The following is a 17,602-nucleotide window of genomic DNA, read 5'->3' as shown; positions in this document are numbered from 1 at the left end:
ATGAAATGGGGGCGAATGAGCCAGGGTATCCCAGCCCCCGGCTCTGGGAGGGGCTGGGGGCTTGTGCCCCCCTGTACAGGGCCAGGCTGGGGGAGATGGGGACAGCGAGGTGTCATTGTCATTGCTTTATTTCCTCTTGTGCAGGGGAAAGATGAAGCAGTAACCGCTCCGGACAGAGGACCTGCCACCGCTGAGCCAGACCCACCTGCGCGACAGCAGAGCCCCCGCAGCCCCCAGCCCTGCCCGCAGGCAGCACCGGCCCCAGCGCCCGGGCACGTCCCTGGGCAGGGGGCTCGGGAGAGCCAGCGTGGCTCATCTCAGCGGGACGTGACCGAGATGAGCATGGTAAAGAGCCTAGAGCGGCTGGAGCAGCGGCTGGCTGTGATGGTGGCTGCCCAGGAGACTTCTCAGGCCTGGTCTTCACTGGGAGAGGAGGGGCCGGTTTGTTTTTTGTTTCTTTTCTTTCAACCGAGCTTTGCTGAAAGGCAGCGGGCGAGGAGCTGGAGCCTGGGGGTGGCCGCCGAGGGCTGCCGGGGCCGGCGGGGAGCGGAGCGGGGCAGGGGCGCAGGAGAGGAAACGGGGGGAAAATGGAGGGAAGTGCCGGAGCGCGGGAGCCGGAGAGGGGCCAGGCACAGGAAACGGGCAGGGGAGGGGAGAGCCGGGCCTGCCCGTCTTAATGAGCATATCTGCCAAAATGGGCCCCCTTTCTTACTAAACTGCCAACCCAGCAACTCCTTTCTTCCCTGGATTAGAGGGAAATGTTTCAGTTTGGGGAGAGTTAAAGGCCATTTGTGTGCAGGACAGATAGCCCAGAGCCCTCGGCGGGAGCCAGCCTGGAGGGAGCAGCCCCGGCCATTGGGGTCCTTTATTTCTTTTTGTTATTCAAACAGGGCCTGGGTGATGGCTGCCATCCCAGCCATCCCGTAAAGCGCTTCCCTCCAGCCTTTTGATATGCGTGCCCCTGTCTGGAGGCAAAGTCCGGCGGCCTCCCCTGCAATCTCCCCACCTACCAGGGAAACGCACCTGATAAGGGCCGCTGGGTTTTCTCAAGAAGGAAAACTGAAAGCGGCCCGGGCCAGGCTGGGGGAGCAGCCCCGGTCCCTGGGGGAGCAGCCCCGGGGCAGCGGGGTGCGGAGGCACAGCCCCGCCGGGACCCCTCGCAGGTGAGCACAGCCGCTCTGCCCACGCCGGGGCGGCCGGCGAGCTCCGCCGGGCAGCGACCGGGAGCCTCTCTAAGCAGTTAATATCGTGGCATGGTCTTTAAACCAGTTTGGCAAACCTTAAAGAAACTGGTATTGCAAAACTAGGGCGGGATCTGGAGTCAGCGAGTTCATTGTCTCGGTGGGGTATTGCTGCCGGGCACGTCCTGGTCACCAGGCAGTGTCGGGGCTGCCGCTAGCGCCGGTCTCTCAGGGAGCTTTGAGCATCGGGGCTGGAATTCTGCCATGTTTTATTCTTGGTGGGTCCTTGTCCGAAGCGTCCGGCTGGAGTGCGTGCCTGGATGTTTGCGGAGCGTCAGGCAAGGCAAACGCTGCCGCGCTGCTTCCCTCCTCCTCCCGTGAGACAGCGCATGAGGGGAGCGCTCTGGTTCTTATTATTCGTGCAATGCCCCATGTGCACATGTTGGTGTGCGCTTCTGCGAGGAGAGGCGAGGACAAAGAGCTGCGCCTTGCTCCCGAGCGGGCGGTGGTGAGGCTGGCGAGGACGGTGGCCGCAGCGGGAGGCCCTCGTGGTCACAGGGGCGGCAGCACGGGCTCGGGGCTCCATCGCTTGGTGCCACAGGCAGCGATGGGAGCAGGGATGGGGGCTGCGGCCCCGCTGCCTCCCGGTAGGTTTTTGGGAAAGCGAGCCTTGAACGAGCTCTGCAGTTTGGGTTGTGGTGTGATGTTCCCTTTCCCGCTGGCGTGTCAGAGGATGGTGAGGGGATGTCCTCGAGTGGGCTGGGGTTGTGCGGCTGGAGGAGAACACGGAGCGAGCGGGGTGTCTGCTCCCGCGTGCATCGCCTGCTCCCGCACGTACGCTGCCCAGCAGAGCCCTGGGGTGGGGGGCTCCGGCTCTGCCAGGGTTCCTTCCGAAGCAATAACTCTTTTTTCCCACTTTAGAACTGGAACAAAGACGATGCCGGAGCTCCCCGAGCAGGCGGCAAAGCCCACGGGGTGCTGTCCTGGCTGCGTGTCCCACAGAGCAGCTGCAGGGCTGCCCTGCCCCGGGGTGGGGTGGGGGGCCCGGCCGCTGTGTCCCCTCCCCAGCGCGGGGCTGGCAGGGCCATGCTCGCCCAGTTGCCTGCTGTGGGCTGGCCGTGCCCAGCACTGGGCAGCCCCCGGGGCTGAGAAAGGAAAAGTCATTTTGAGGGGCAAGTTTGAACCCCCTGGGCTGAGGCTCCCGTGTGAGGCTCTCCACAGGCTCCTGAGAAAGGACCGAACGCACAGGCCCTCCGAGGGTCCCGCCGGGGTTTTGAGGGCGCAGACGTTTTGCAGGGATGGGGGGGGGCCGTGCCTGCTCCTGTCCTCCCTAACAGCCTCATGCTGCCCCATCTCCCTGTCCCCAGCCTCTCCTGGGTCACCCTCATGCGAGGAGAGCAGCAGGCCCTCTCACACCTCGCTGCACGGATTCCCGAGTGAGAGTCGCTGTTTTTTGGTGAGATTTGCTGTTTTCCGTGGCAGCGTCGCTGCTGGCTGTGGGTGCTGCGGTTCTGCAGGGGGGAGCAGACCCCGGGGGAGCTGACCCGGGCCGGGGGCAGCCCGGCAAGTCTGGGCAGCTCCCAGGAATTGTTCGCCGGGTCGGGGAGCAGATGTGCTGCAGCAGTGGGATTTGTGCACGCAGCTGGAGGGGTTTCGGCAGCTTTGGCCTCCCTCTGGTGCCGTTCCTGCCCTCCTCGCCCCTTTGCTGGGGGGATGCGTCTGCGGGGGGCACCCGGGGGCTCTGCCTGCGGAGGTGGGTGCCCGACACCTGTTTTGCTTCGTGTTTGGATGTTACCAGGGTTTTAACGCTGCCCTCGGCACCCGAAACATCAAACCCTGGCTGGTCTTTGTTTGCCAGAGGTGCTGACAGATGATCTCAAAGCAGAAATCCCAATTGTTAGAGAAGCGGTCGGAGGCGAGAGCGCCGGCGCAGGGCTGGGGCCCGGGGTCTCCTTGGGGCTGGGGGGGGGTTTGCTTTGGCTTCCCAACAGGGCCCGAGGTGGGCAGAGCCCTGTGTGCTCGTTAGCTGAGTTACGTGCTCCTGAAATGACTGTGCTGGTGAAGGGGCAAGTTGCAGCACAGACCCATAGCCCAGCAATGAGGCAGCTTCGTTAGCGCCGTCCCGGGTGCCTCAGGGAGAGCCCGGGAGCTGCCGCTTCCCAAAACAGGATCCGGGGAGGGCACCCGAGGGGAGGCAGAGGCGGCTGCGTGCCAGCAAGGCCTGGCCCCCCGCCCCGGGGGACGCCTGGCCAGGGTGGGGGGGACGCTGGCGCTTGCCTCCCCTGGGGCAGGCGGGGTGGTGGTGGGCGAGTGCCACTGGCACAGACCCCCCTGCCCCGGCACAGACCCCCCTGCTTGGGCACAGACCCCTGCCCTGCCCCTTCACCCCGGGGCGGGGGAGCCGAGGCCGCAGGCAGGAGGAGTTTTCTCCCTTTGGGGGAGTTGAACTCGCTGCAGGCGCCAGGACTTTGCCCCCCGTGGCTGGGTGTCTGCTGCGTCCCGCTGCTGCTGTGACAGCCCACCCACTGCTGGGCGTGCTGGGTGTACTGGGTCTGCTGGGCGTGCTGGGTGTACTGGGTGTGCTGGGTCTGCGGGGTCTGCGGGGTGTGCGGGGTGTGCTGGGCAGCCGGAGCACAGTGAGGCTGGTGCCGGGGGGTGGGATGTCCCCTGGTTTCTCCGGGGTGTCTGGGAAGTGCAGCTCCCCTCCGGGCAGGGTCTGGACCCACGGCTGGGACTGCTCTGGTGTGCCAGCCTGGGCTGGGCAGCAGTGAGCCCAGGATGCCCCACGGTGTACGGGTGGCAGGGCTGGGCCAGCGCAGCCCTGGGGACAAGCCCCGGCTGCTTCCCTAAGGGTAGGCAGGAAGCATCTGGGGCCTCTGGTCGCTGGAGCTGGTGGATCTTCAGGGCCACCACGTCTGTGGGGAGGTTTTGTCCAAGTGCCCATTAGCTCCCGGTACCACTCCAGAGTCGGACCCCACTGCTAAGGGCATGAGAAGTTGTGTCTGCCCTGCGGAGCTGACGCCGTCCGCTTTGCCTTCCCCGGGGCTTCCTGCACGGCTCCATTGCCTTTTTACTCCGGCTCCCACAGGCCACCATGAAAAAGGACAAGAGCCACGGCCGGGATGAGGCGGACTGCAGGGCAGAGCTGATCCTCATCAACGGGGACTGCACCGACCCCGCTAACGACACCCCCGCCCTGATCCTGGAGGCCAACGGGAAGGCGAGTGCTCCAGGTGAGTCGGGGTGCGCCGTGCCCGGGGTGCGCCGTGCCCGGGGTGCGCCGTGCCCGGGATGCGCCGTGCCAGGGATGCGCCGTGCCAGGGATCTCCCAGCCGCCGTCCCGAGGGCTTGCTGGGGGCTGCAGCATCGCAGCCATGGCCGGGGTCCCACCGCGACGCCGCTGGCTTCTGCTTCCCCGGTGACACGTCCAGGCCACGGCGACAGAAGCGGTTGTGGAAATGGGTGGCATGCTGGGACGCTGGCTCTGGCCCTGGGTGGTTTAACCACTCTGGGGGGGAGGGAGGGAGGTGGGGACCCCCCACCCGCCCGAGGGGTGCTGTCAGCTGCATCACGGCTCCTGAGATGCTCTGGTCATGGTCCCCAAGTCCCAGCTCTTGTGTTCCTGAGGTCCAGCTTTAAATGAGCAGGTGACAAGCCCTGGATCGCGGGCGTGTGGTACACACAGAGGTACCCAAGAAGGTCCCCACACTTGCTTTTAGGGTCCCTCCCGGTTTTGGGGCAGGTGGGTGGTTTGGGGCTGCCGGTGTCTGCAGTGGGGACCCTCGGGGACATCGGCCACGTGTCTCCAGGATGAGGTTTCAGTCTCTCCAAATCCCGCCGTGCTGCTCGGAGCAGCCGTGGGCAGGGGCACGGCCAGGATGGCTCGCGGAGCCTGAGGCTGCTCTGCCTTGTCCTGCGCAGATGCCGGGGGCCTGGCGCTGCCGTCCCTGAAGAACAAGCAGGTCAGCAAGGGCGAGCTCTCCAAGGGGGACCTGTCCTGGCCACTCGCTCTCGCGGGGCCACAGGAGGTGAGTGCTCACCGGGGCAGCCGGGACCCCCGCCCCTTCCCTCCGGGGCAGCTCTCGCTCTCAGTGCCAGGGGAACAGTCCGATGGCAGATGCAATTTTCTTTTACAAACATAATATTTTCATTTTTAAATTCTTGATGTATGTTACGTCAGCAGCAGCAGGAGGACGTGGTGCGCAATGCAGCGATGTCCACTACATGCTGCAGCTGCCTGATAATTATTCTGCTGATTCTTTGAAAAGTCTCGGCTGTATTGGGGGACTGAAGCACCTCGTGGCTCCCACTCAGTGCTTTTAGCTGCTTTGGGGCTGGATCCCAGTTTTGCCCCCCCTCCTTTTGTTGACTAGGTTGACAAACCTCCGGGGTCTGGAAGCATTTTTGCCTTCTGGCTTTATTGTTTTGACTTTGAAATAAAACCCCAGGGTTGGAGATGTGCCTGTGACGAGGCGGCTTCCAAAAGAAAGAGCCATAAATCCAACTGGGGGTGAAAAATCCTGCGTTCCCGCTACGTTGGGTTTGGGGCTCTTCACTTGCAAAATCTCGTTTCAATTTGAAGCTCGGTCGTGCCGGATGCAGGAAACACGCCGGGCTCGGGCTGTTTGTAAACTGCGGCTGCCGAAACCGCGGGGGAAGAGCTGCCCTGGGTGCCTCTGCAGGGCCGGGCGGAGGGAGGGAGGGAGGGCACCCACGGGCGGGTGAGCGGGGTGCCGTGCCCGGGACGGCTGCTGTGCCGGTCTAGGAGGGTCTAGGAGGGTCTAGGAGGGTATGGGTGAGGGTGCTATGGCTGCTGGAAAGTAAAGTTGATGCAAGCAGGTGCTGGTGGGGTACTGCCCGCAGCTGATCATGCTGCTCTTGCTGTCCCCATGCCCTCGTCCCCAGGTGCCCAGCCCCGGGGAGCACGGGCTGTCCCTGTCCCCGCGTGCCGCTGCGAAGGCGCCCGTGCCACCTCTGTGTTCTGGTTGCAGGTGCGGCCCCGGGGCAGCGCGGGCTGGGAGAGCAGCCTCAGGCAGAAGCCCCCCGTCCGCCTCATCTTCCAGGCGGGGCAGACCCGGCAGGAGATGAGGATCAAGGAACCGAACAGCGCAGAGAGTCTCAGGGACCTGCCGACCCCCTTGCGGGTGAGGGTCTTCAGACATGTTGCAGCCTCTCCGTGCCTCAGTTTCCCCTGTGAAGGGGGGGGGGTGTGTGCTGTTGCTTGCCCTCGCTATGAACTGGGTGCTTTGAACACTCTGGGGTCAACTGGGGAGAGGAAAAGGGAAGAGAGCAATGCGTGCCCCATCTTCTATATGTCTTGCAAGTAAAGCAGAGCAGTTCTCCCTCAGACACCCCAGCCCCAGGCCCTCCCCTCCATTCCTGGCTGCGGTGACACCCCCACTCCTCATCTCCCCTCTTCTCGCTCTCCAATTCCCAGCCGAGGGGCTGGGGGTGATGTGGGGCAGGTCTCCGCTCCCCCTGTCCCTCTCCCCGCTCACCCTCCCCCCCGCAGAGCTCCAGGCGGCGCCCGGCCGCGTCCGTCCCCGTCCCCACCATCGACCTGACGGAGGAGGACTCGCGGGACTCGTCGCAGAGCAGCAGCACGCTCTCCGGCAGCAGCTCCCAGGAGGGCCAGAACGGCACCGAGGAGCCAGAGAGCAGAGACCTGAGGCTGGCGCTGGAGTACCAGGTACGGGGGGGCCAAACTCTGGGGTCCTGCCCCCGGGACGGTGCGGGGTGAGGGTGAGCTGAGCCTTCCCGGCTTGTCCGCAGCCTGCAGGCGAGGGGGCCCTCTGGAAACCTCTCTGCTGCTTCTGCCCCTGCCCTGCCCGCCCTTCCCGGGGCGGCCGGGTGCGATGGTGCCGGGCTGGGGTGGGTGCTGCGCTGGGGGCACCCCGCTGGACAGGGCAACGTGTGGGGTCAGCCCCGCTGAGCCCCTGCGTGGGGCTGCAAAGGCTGCGAGGGCCCCCGAGGGCTGCGTGCGCGGCACACGCCGGGCTGGCAGCCGTGCCCAAGCCATGCCCAAGCCGTGCCCGCCGGGACAGGCGGCTGCGTGTGCAGAAAATGTTCCTGTCGGGGGATCCTGGAGAGAAGCGAAGCTGCTGGAGCTGCGTTGGAGCGTGATTCAGCGCCTGCGGGCGGCAGGGCAGGGCCCCAGACTTGCAGGAATTGGGCAATGGCATCTTGCTGCATAATGAGGTGCCTAATTGCAGAACAAAGCTGGGGAGGAGGGCTCTGCTCCGGTGCGAGGTGCCTCCCTGGGCACAGCACGGCGTGGCCCCGTCCCTCTGCCTGCTAGAGGCCCTTGGCATGGTCATGCCAAAATACCTGGCTCTTCTTTCTCCTCACTCTGCGTTTGCCCTGCCCTGGTCCCGCTCTCACCCTGCGGGTGCCCTCCCCCTGGGGTGCAGCCAGACGAGCTGAGCTGTGAGCCCCGAGAAGGGGCTTTGCTGGGCCCAGGAGCAGCCTCGGTGCAGAGCCCTCCCTGCTGCCGGTGGGACACGGGCGTCCCCTGCCATGCCCCCCGCATCCCTCGGTTCTCCTGGTTCTCCTGGTTCTCCTGGTTCTCCCAGACAAACGTGGCTGCGATGGGCGAGGGGCTCAGCAGAGTCTGTCCATGCTCCTTGGAGCTGCTGCCCCCCTGCCTTGCCCGTCCCCATCGCCGGGGCTACCACAAGCCCGTCTGGGGCAGCCGGAGCCGCCTCGCTGCTGGTTGGTGCGAGGGCAGGAGAAGGCTCCCCGGTGCCTGCAGGGGCCAGGCAGGAGCGGGCACGCGCGGGCGCTGGTGCCGGGAGGGCTGTGCAGGACGGGGCACGTGCTGCACCGTGGGGCTGCTGGCACCCGGAGCGTCCCACCGAGCTGCTGCGTGGCGCGGGGCTGGGAGCTGGTGCTGCTGGGACCGTGTTCTGTCATTTTTCTGTGGGACCGGAGTGCAGCTGGTACAGGTCACCGCGCTGAGGTCCCTGCACTGAGTGACACGTGGCGGAGCAGCTCTGCGGGGCACCCGTGGCTGATCCCCCTGTGCAGCTGCTCAGGTAAAAAGGGGAGGTTGTGCTTTTGGCTGAGCTGCGTTCTCCTCTTCTGCTTTCAGGACGGGAAGGAATTTGGAATTGGGGAGCTCGTCTGGGGGAAGATCAAAGGTTTCTCGTGGTGGCCCGCGATCGTCGTCTCGCACAGAGCCACGGCCAAGCGCCAGGCCGGCGCGGGCATGCGGTGGGTGCAGTGGTTCGGGGACGGGAAGTTCTCCGAGGTAAGCCTGCTGCTGCGCCCCCCGCTGAAACCCCCTCCCCACACGTTTCTGCCTTCAGTCCTGTCCCCGGGGCTGTCTGTGGGCTGTGTGTGCCCCGCTGCAGCCACCCTGGGCAGGGACCCCGGTGCTGAGCGCAGTGAGGCTCTGGCAGCTCCTGTGGCTCTGGTGTCTATAACTAGTGACTGGGATCCAGGAACGGGGACGTTTTCCCGGCCCCTTCACAGGGTTTTGTCCAAGCCCTGGGCTCCAGGGCAGCCCTGGTGAGGGGTGCCCTCCCGGAGCCCCGTCCCCCCTCGCCCATCCCGCACCTCCCCTGGGCTGCAGGCAGGAGGGAGGGAGGGGAGCGCTGTGCCGGGTGCTGTGCCGCAGTGGCTGTGCTGGCAGAGGTGCGGTGCCAGCAGAGGGTGCAAAACACCCGTCCTCATCCCTAGTGTGATGCTGCCACCTCTGCCTTCCTCCCTCTGCCGCTTGTCGTGCCCTCTGCAAACCTGGGGATACGGTGCCATGGGTGGGCACAGTGCCATGGGTGGGCACAGTGCCACGGGGGGTACGGTGCCATGGGTGGGCACAGTGTCACAGGCGGTACGGTGCCACGGGTGGGCATGGTGCCACGGGGGTTACGGTGCCACGGGTGGGCATGGTGCCATGGGGGGTACGGTGCCTCAGGTGGGCATGGTGCCGCAGGGGACGTGGCTGAAGCAAGGCGTGCCTGTGCCCACTGGTGAGCTCCTGTCGCTCTCTCCCAGATTTCTGCGGACAAGCTGGTGGGACTGATGGCCTTCAGGCAGCATTTCAATTCTTCCACGTTTAACAAGCTGGTCTCCTACCGACGAGCCGTGTACCACGCGCTGGAGGTAACCACGGAGCAGGGCTGGGGTGCATGGACGAGGTGCCAAGGGAAGCAGCCAGGCTCTGGGGGGGCACTGGGGTGCAGGGAGGGACGGGCTGTGCCCGGGGCGGCCGGTGCAGCTGCGGCAGTGAAGGAACCGCTGTGCTGGGGCAGGAGGAGATGTGATGTCCCAGCTGGGTGTCTGCTCGGCCCCGGCGCCTGCAGAGCTTGGGCAGTGCGTGGGGAGGCGGCTGGGCCGGGGCTGCCCGGCTCTGCCCCTGCACGGCGCTGTGCTTGGCGTCTGCGGGTGCTGCTGGGTGATGCCTGGGAATCACCTTGCGAGTGATCAGTGGAGGGAGCTCCTGCCACAGTCCCCAGTTAATCGGTTTCCCCATCTGTGCTGGGGTGACGTGGACACGTGTCAGGAGGAAAACCCTCCTTTCTGTGCTGGGACTACCCCCAAGTGCAGCCTTGGGGCCAAACTCTGCTTATCCCGGGGGATTCAGGAGCAACTGCTGCTGCTCCAGGGTCTTGGGCTCCAGCAGCCCCAGGGCCAGGCTCCTTCGGGGACTCTGACGTGCAGCAGCACCGTGGTGTCACACAGACAGGAGCGTCCTGGGCTGGCACCCGACTCCCTTTGCAGTCAGGGCTGGTGCTGAGCACCCCGTGTGTCTGACCCCTGTCCAGGGGGTGCATCACGCGCCAGGTTATGGTGCTGCCATCCCACAGGCACCTCTTCTGCCTTTTTTTTTTTTTTACATCCTGCTGCTTTGCCGGGGAGCAGAGTCTGGGCAAGAGCTGGGGCTGGGCTGTCCCTGCTCCCGGCGGGACTGGGGCTGGTGGAGGGCAGACGGGTCATTGCAGGGAGGGGAGGCGTGGGAGCGCGGCCAAGGGCACACCCAGCGCGGGAATCCGGCAGCTGCTGCCGTGCCGGGGGTGCATGGTGGGGAGGGGGCCCGAGACCATGGCCCCAGCAGGGCCGGGCTGCTCCCTGCCCGAGGACCAGCCCGGTCGCCCTGCCCCACGCCGTCGCCCTGCCCCACGCCGTCCCTCCTCTCGGCAGGTTGCCCGGAACCGATCAGGGAAGACGTTTGCAGCTGCCCCCAGCGAGTCCCTGGAGGAGCAGCTGAAGCCCATGATCGACTGGGCGCTCACCGGCTTCAAGCCCTTGGGCTTCAAGGGCCTGCGGCCACCCAAAGTCTCAGGTGAGGCGGCCCGGGCCGGGCGTGGGGCTGGCGGGGCATCAGCCGCTGCGGTCGGCCCCAGCTGAGCCCGCTCGCCCTGTGCTGTGGCCGTGCCAGCCCAGTCCCGAGGTAGCCCCAGGGCCCCTCGCTGGGGTCCCCCACAGCAGCGTTGCATAAAGCCGGAGCAAAGCACCCTCGAAGCACTGGGAATCAGTGACCGGGCTGCGCCTCGAGCCGCGCGGGGAGGGCTCTGCTGTTGGCTGGGTGGCACCTGGCCAGGCTGGCAGGGGGTGTCCCCTGGGGCTGGTGGCTCGTCCCCAGGGAGCCCTCGCCTTTCCCTTGCAGAGAATGGGGTCCTGCGGGACGGGACGGAGGAGGTGCTGTCCCTCGAGCAGTGTCCCCGCACCAAGAGGCTGAAGACCAACCTCTGCAACAGCAGCAAGGAGCAGCGGGTGGAGGAGGACCGGACCCGAGGTACCCGCAGCGAGAGCTGGGGAGCGGCACGGCCCGGGCTGTGCATCCTGAAAAGCACCGGGGAGCATCTCTGGGAGAGGGCTCGGCTCTCCGGGGGCTGTGAGCTTTATTTCCAAAGGCAAAAGCTTTTGTGGGCACGTGTTGCTCACTTGTGCCTTATGAGACACCAGCGAACCCAAGTGCAAGGCACGGCACCGCGGGCCGGGCTCCGTTAATTGCTCAGCGGGGAAATGATCTGTGCGTGTTGGTACCTTGAGCTCTGTTGTCTCCGGCAAGGAAAGGACGTGGGTTTTGCACCAAAATTTCTGCCTTCTCTGTGCAACACCCAGCAGAGCTGTGGCACTTTTAATGCAAGAAATAAGGCGTCTGTAGGTAGGGTATGTTTAAAGTTTGTTACATAAGGAATGATAAATCTCTCTCTTTTTTTTTTTTAATTTTATAAAGAGCAAATGGTTTCCGAAGTTACGAACAACAGCGGGAGTCTCGAAGGTAATCGGTCACCCTGTCCCTCTTGGGGAAACACGTGGGGCGGAGGCACGGGGCTGCCCTGGAGTGTGGGGTGGAGGTACAGGGCTGGGCTGCGGTGTGGGGTGCCCTGGGGTGTGGGGTGCCCTGTGGGGTGCCGCCTGCCCCGGGTGAGCGGGGCTCGCTCTGTCACAGACAGCTGTTTGTCCTGCGGGAGGAGGAACCCGGCCACCTTCCACCCGCTGTTCGAGGGGGGCCTGTGCCAGACGTGCAGGGTAAGTGCCGCCGTGCCAGGGCTGCGCGGGGGCCTGGGCACGGGGATGGAGTGCAGGGTCCGGCACAGTGGGACAGGAGGGGTGTGACCGTGCCAGGTCCTGGCCGTGCCGTGCCCACCGCGGGGCTGTCCCTGGGCACGTGCCCTCCACTCGAAGCACCGAGGACGTGCATCTCCAGGCTCTCGCCGTGCACCAGGGACGGAGTGAAGCCGCGTTCACTGGTCACCCTCCGAGCACGGACCCTGACCCTCTGTCCTCCTCCCGGCTGTCCTTTCGCTAGGATAGATTCCTGGAGCTCTTCTACATGTACGACGACGACGGCTACCAGTCCTACTGCACCGTGTGCTGCGAAGGGAAGGAGCTGCTGCTCTGCAGCAACGCCAGCTGCTGCAGGTGGGCCCCGCGCGTCCCCGTCCCCGCTGAGCTCCCAGCAGAGCTCCAGGGAGCCGCAGGGAAGCGGGGCCAGGCGCGCGCCTGGGCTGGGTGCTGTGCTGGGCCCTGGCTGGCTGCCGTGCTGCTGTCCCCGCTGAGCTGGGCTGCACCTGAATCAGCCCTGGGGAGGGTGGCAGGAGCTTTACCTGTGCCTGGGTGACCAGCTTGTGTTAGCAGCCCTGAACACCAGGATGGAAAAGCATCCTACAAAATGGGGTGGGGGCTCAGGGGAGACTCGAGAGGCTGGGGTGACCCGGAGGGGTTTCTGGAGGTGATGAGCACGAGGCGGTGTGGTTTGGGCAGGTGCTTCTGCGTGGAGTGTCTGGAGGTGCTGGTGGGGCGAGGGACGTCGGCCAAGGCCAAAGAGCAGGAGCCCTGGAACTGCTACATGTGCCAGCCCCAGCGGAGCTACGGGGTGCTGCAGCGGCGGCAGGACTGGGGCACCCGCCTGCAGGACTTCTTCACCAGCGACAAGGGGCAGGAATACGTAAGGGCTGCGGGCGGGCGAGCCCAGCACTGGGGCGTTGTGGGGGAGAGGGCAGGGCAACGGCTCAGGATCCCTCAGCCCTGGTCCCGCTGGTCCAGCCTTGGAGGGTGCTGGGCTCTTGGCCCCGCAGACGCTCCCCTGAGGGCGGTGCCTGTAGAGCCGAGGTTTGGCCTTGCACTGGGGCTTCACTGCTGCCCTTTCCTTGCAGGCTGCACCCAAAATCTACCCGACAGTCCCACCAGCGAAGAGGAGACCTATTCGAGTGCTCTCTTTGTTTGATGGCATAGCCACAGGTGAGGCGCTGGAGGAGCGCGGTCCGGGCGGCTGGCAGCTCGGGATGGTGGGAGGAGTCCTTCCATGGCCCCAGACCTGGCTCTGAAAGCCTGGGGGGGAGAAGGGGATGAAGGGCAGGGGGATCCCCATGAGGAGGGGATGAGGGCAGAGGCTCCCCTTCCTGTGGGACAGGGCTGTGGAGGAGGGAGGGATGGGGTGGGAATTGGCTCTCAGAGGTTCCTGCTGCTGTCTTGGGTGGCTGGTTTCACTGAGAAGCAAGAGCTGTGGGAGCACTGGTCACCTGCCTCTGGTGAGTAAGTGCCTGAGGGCAACTGGGCTGACTCCGTTCTCTGAGCTCTGGAGATCTGCTTTCTGGGAGCAAACCTTCCTGGAGGAACGGGTCAAAAAAGTAGTTTGCTCATCCAGAAGTCCTGTGTGACTGCACCCACCTGGGACACATGAGAGTGGCCACGTGGAGCTTCTGGGCTGACAAAGGGGACGGGGAGACTCAAGAGAGCAGTGCCACCTCAGACCTCTGTCCCTTGGCAGGGTACCTGGTGCTGAAGGACCTGGGCATCCAGGTGGAGAAGTACATCGCCTCGGAGATCTGCGAAGAACCCATTGCTGTGGGCACCATGCGGCACGAAGGCGACATCACCTACGTGCACGACGTCAGGAACATCACCAAAAGAAACGTGAGCACTGCTCCCGCGGGGAGGCTGGGGAGCGTGGGGCCATGGCCACGGGGGTCTCGCCCCACTGGCCCCAGGATGGGCTTGCCCCCCACCCTGCCGGGGAGCAGAGACCTGCTTATGTGGCGTCTCCTCACTGGGTCTTTCTGTTCACTCCAGATCGAGGAGTGGGGTCCCTTTGACCTGGTGATCGGTGGAAGCCCCTGTAACGACCTCTCCCTTGTCAGCCCGGCCAGGAAGGGGCTGTACGGTAAGGCTGCTCCTCCTCTGCGGGGCTGGGGGCCCCCGGGGTGTTCCTGGGGTGCGGAGCCACCTTAAAGTCCAGGGAAGGGCTTCAGCCCCAGTCTGCGTTGGTGGTGGCTCAACCCGCGGGGCAAAGCCCAGGCTGTCTCCGTGCCCGTCGTGGTGGGGAGGACAGCCAGGCCCCCCGTGCCCCCCGAGCTGGTCCCAACCCGCCGCTCTGGCTCGCTCCCTCGCAGAAGGAACGGGGAGGCTGTTCTTCGAGTTCTACCACCTGCTCAACTACGCGCGTCCCAAGGCGGCAGAGGAGCGTCCCTTCTTCTGGATGTTCGAGAACGTGGTGGCCATGAGGGTCAACGACAAGAGGGACATTTCGCGGTTTCTGGAGGTAGGAATTGCCGCCGGCTTCGGGGCAGGCGTTGGAGCAGGAGGCGCTGGCTGGGCTGTGCACGGTGTGCCGAGGCGGTGCGGGTCTGGCTGTGCCTTCGCGTGGCCCCGACGCTGGAAGACCCCCTGCCTGATGCATGTGCTAGAAGTCAATCTTTTAGTCTTGGCTCTGGATCCCTGCTGGCTTTCTGCAGGTTAACCCTGAGCACTAGTTCTCAGAAGGCTTTTGCCAGCCTGGCAGAAAGCATCTGTTCAGAGCAATGCCTGTTATTTCCAGGGAGAGGGAGGGCAGGGACTGGGAAGGATTTTTAACTCTGTGGTAGCCAAGACAGGCTGTGGGTCAGCAGGGCCCCCCGTGTGTAAAAGCCCCATCAGAGGCTGGTGGTCCTGGTCCTGGCCAGGAGAGATCAGCACTGAAGCACGCTGTGATTTGCATCAGCTGCTGGCCATGGCTACGGTGTGGGAGCCCCCGTGGCCAATGGGGCTGTGCTCTGGTGTGGAACAAGGGTTTGTTGGGGCCACATCCATAGGAAGGTTTGCTGGAGACTTGACGTCCCTGCAGTGCGGTGGAGGAGGGCTTCCCATGCCGGAGAGGGGAGCCCACGCCTGCTCTAACATCTATTCTTCCCCCGCTGCAGTGTAACCCGGTTATGATCGATGCCATCAAGATATCGGCTGCCCACCGAGCACGCTATTTCTGGGGCAACCTGCCGGGGATGAACAGGTAATCCTTTGCTGTGGTTTTGAATCTCTCGCTGTAGTTTTGTTCTGTTTCATGGTGCTTGTGTGGTTCTTCTTCCCACCTTGGCCCTGAGCCCAGCTCCTGGAGCCAAAGGGCTGCAGCTCCCACACGGGGCAGCTTCCCTGCAGTGATGTGCACATGGTGACACGCTCGTTAATGAGCAACGATGGGACTGTGGGAGAAGTGTAGCAGCGTCCCCGTGCCTGGACCTGAAGCCTGTGGAGGGGAGAGTGGTGGGGCTTGCGCAGGGTGCTGCGTGCTGTGTCCGCCTTGGGGGCACGCACTTGCTCCGGCCTTTGTGCTGATGGGGGGTGCTGTTTTCGCCCAGCGAGTGCCTCAGCCCATAAGCACAGGCCGGGGTTAAATAATTTTGCTTGTTTATATTTAAATTGCCAGTATTTGTTGGAGTTAAAACTAATTGAAGGTGGGCTAGAGGTGTGTAGGTCTTTGAAGGTGAAATAGCAGTTACTGAGCCTTTGTCGTGTCCTGCTGTTTGAAGCGGCCCTTGAGCTTCCACCTAGTTGTAACGAGGTGGAAGGGACTTGGCTATCGCTGAGAGGGAGCCTGGGGCCACGGGGCCAAGGTGCCCGGCTGCTCAGGGGCAGGCAGGACACAGGCTGGGGCTGGAGGGACGCCGTATGGTGGGTGCCAGGGGAGCGGGGCAGCCGCCAAGCCTCAGCCCCCCTCTCCTGCCTCTGCTCTGCAGGATCTTCGGCTTCCCCCTCCACTGCACAGAGGTCTCCAACGCCGGCCGCGGGGCTCGCCAGAAGCTACCGGGGAGGTCGTGGAGCGTCCCCGTCATCCGGCACCTCTTTTCCCCGCTCAAGGATTACTTTGCCTGCGAGTAGCAAGCCGAGCGTCCCTCGTCTCTCTGGTAAAGATGCACAGCTCCGCTGCCGTGGCGGGAGAGGGACGGGCACGGCCGCCGGACTCTGCCACGGCACCGTCCCTCCCCGGCCACGTGCTGCGGGAAGGCAGCCGGGCCCCGCAGGGAGAGCTGAGGAAACGTCTTTAACCAAAGAACCTGGCAGGGTAACTTTTCTTTGAAGGGACTAACGGCAGCGATGCGTAGGGAAGGATGGACAAAAGAGCTTTAATTACCCAGCGCAGGAAGCTCCGTGCGTAACGATGAGACGGGAAGTCTCCTCCAGAGCATTAAATACTCCGGTTTAGCCTAGAGCTGGAAAGGCACAACTTGCTGAGCAGCGAGCGCGGAGGCAGCTGCCGGGGTGCTGCAGGCAAACTTGAACTATAGCAAATTATTGCTCTTCCTAAACAAACAAAACCTCTCTTGAAGCAACTGCCAAAAACGCCCAGACTGTAGCAGCAGGTGTAAGGGACCCTGGTCAGGTTACACACACTGAACATGCAGGAGACAGAAACCAAATCTTTTTTTTTTATTTTTATTTTTAAGACTTTTTTGATAAACTTTTAATTTTGTTGTTTAACGTCTGTTGCTGCTTTAAGGCATTACATAAGAATGTGGAGATTCCTAGACCTGAATGTAGCTGAAACTGAACTGTGAGGTGATAGAATTACTTTTCTAGCTAGAACTAAAGAAATATTGTTTTACATGGTTGGCTGTAGTTTACAAATATTCACTACTTCCTTTTTAAAGCATCTAAACCTTTTCCTTACATTTTAAATTCCTGCTGAGTGGTTCGAAAGCTGACACAGTCATCAGAGCACGGAGGATTTGGGCTCCGGTGTCCGTAAAGGAAGATGTTCTCTGAGCATTCATGTCCCAAACGAGTGCGGTGTGTCAGCAGGAAGGATAGCGGCGTGGGCCACGGCGTCTTCAGGATACAGCCCCAAAGGTCCTGTACAGCACCGGCCTCGCCCCGCACCCATCCTGCTCCCGGGGCTGATCCCGCAGCAGCAGTGAGGTGGGAAGGCTGCCACGGCCGGGGGCTGCGCGTGTCCCCTCGCTGGGGGTCTGCGGGCAGGGGCTGTCCCTCTCCTTCCCTGCGCACGGAGGTGGGATGCTGCTGGTGCTCGTTACCTGCCCGGCCCAACAGTGCCCTGGGGGGCTCCTGGGGCCGTACCCCCAAATGGGGAGCTCCTGCGGCCACGGCCATGCTCGCTTTTGGTTGCCCTCCTCTGCTCCCTGACTGTGCCAGGGTGATTATCTCGCTGTCCCCGGAGCCCTGGCCTCGCTGTCCCCACGGCCGGTGTCCAGGCAGGAGCGGGTGTGTGCGCAGCAGAGCCCGGCCCTCTCCCCCCAGGTTTTCTGTGCCTGCAGGGCTGCTGTCCTGGCCGCCGTCTCCCGGGGACTCTTGACTCCAATGCACATTTCAATGCACTGACACAACTCGTGACGTTCCCCCCCTTGGTCCCTCTGTCCTCCCCTGCCTCTGCTGGTCCCTACAGCCTGTGTCTGGCAGAGTCCTTGGGTGCCTTCTCGAGATTAATCAGGTGCAAACCATGGGCCAACCCTCCGCCCGATGCCAGGCTGTCTCACGAGGTGTTGGTCAGCATCAGTGGGAAATGAGAGCTTCTCTCCTGGCTCCTTCTACCTCTCTGACACATGGGGACCCCCCCTGCACCCCCCTCGCGGGCGGTGGAGGACGGCAGCCTCCTCCTCGGAGGGAGCCTCCCATTTTCCACTCTTCTTGGCATGGAGCTGATTGTGTGCAGCTTCCCGCCCTGTTCCCAGGCTCTGGGGACCGTCTTCTCTCAGTCTCCAACCCAA

General features: G+C 63.9%; 1 protein-coding gene across 2 annotated transcripts; it reads left to right on the top strand.

The window, feature by feature from the left end:
- The first annotated feature begins 336 nt into the window (after positions 1-336).
- Positions 337-15,758, top strand: DNMT3B (DNA methyltransferase 3 beta). Of its 2 annotated transcripts, none has more exons than XM_068416148.1 (19): positions 337-441; positions 4,270-4,414; positions 5,103-5,209; positions 6,245-6,325; positions 6,694-6,870; positions 8,272-8,430; positions 9,177-9,284; positions 10,323-10,464; positions 10,789-10,917; positions 11,362-11,406; positions 11,578-11,657; positions 11,938-12,050; positions 12,393-12,576; positions 12,785-12,869; positions 13,399-13,544; positions 13,701-13,791; positions 13,964-14,169; positions 14,807-14,892; positions 15,617-15,758. In XM_068416148.1, the coding sequence occupies exons 1-19, from the start codon at positions 337-339 to the stop codon at positions 15,756-15,758; spliced, it is 2,331 nt and encodes a 776-aa protein (XP_068272249.1). The 2 variants fall into 2 exon arrangements, with proteins under 2 accessions (XP_068272249.1, XP_068272248.1); XM_068416147.1 differs by having other exon boundaries at positions 6,173-6,325.
- The last annotated feature ends 1,844 nt before the right edge of the window (positions 15,759-17,602 follow it).

This window comes from Nyctibius grandis, chromosome 19 (assembly GCF_013368605.1).
Source record: "Nyctibius grandis isolate bNycGra1 chromosome 19, bNycGra1.pri, whole genome shotgun sequence".
Classification (NCBI taxonomy): Eukaryota; Metazoa; Chordata; class Aves; order Nyctibiiformes; family Nyctibiidae; genus Nyctibius; species Nyctibius grandis.
Note: the sequence above shows the minus strand (reverse complement) of the source record. Positions and strands in the feature narration are given on the sequence as shown.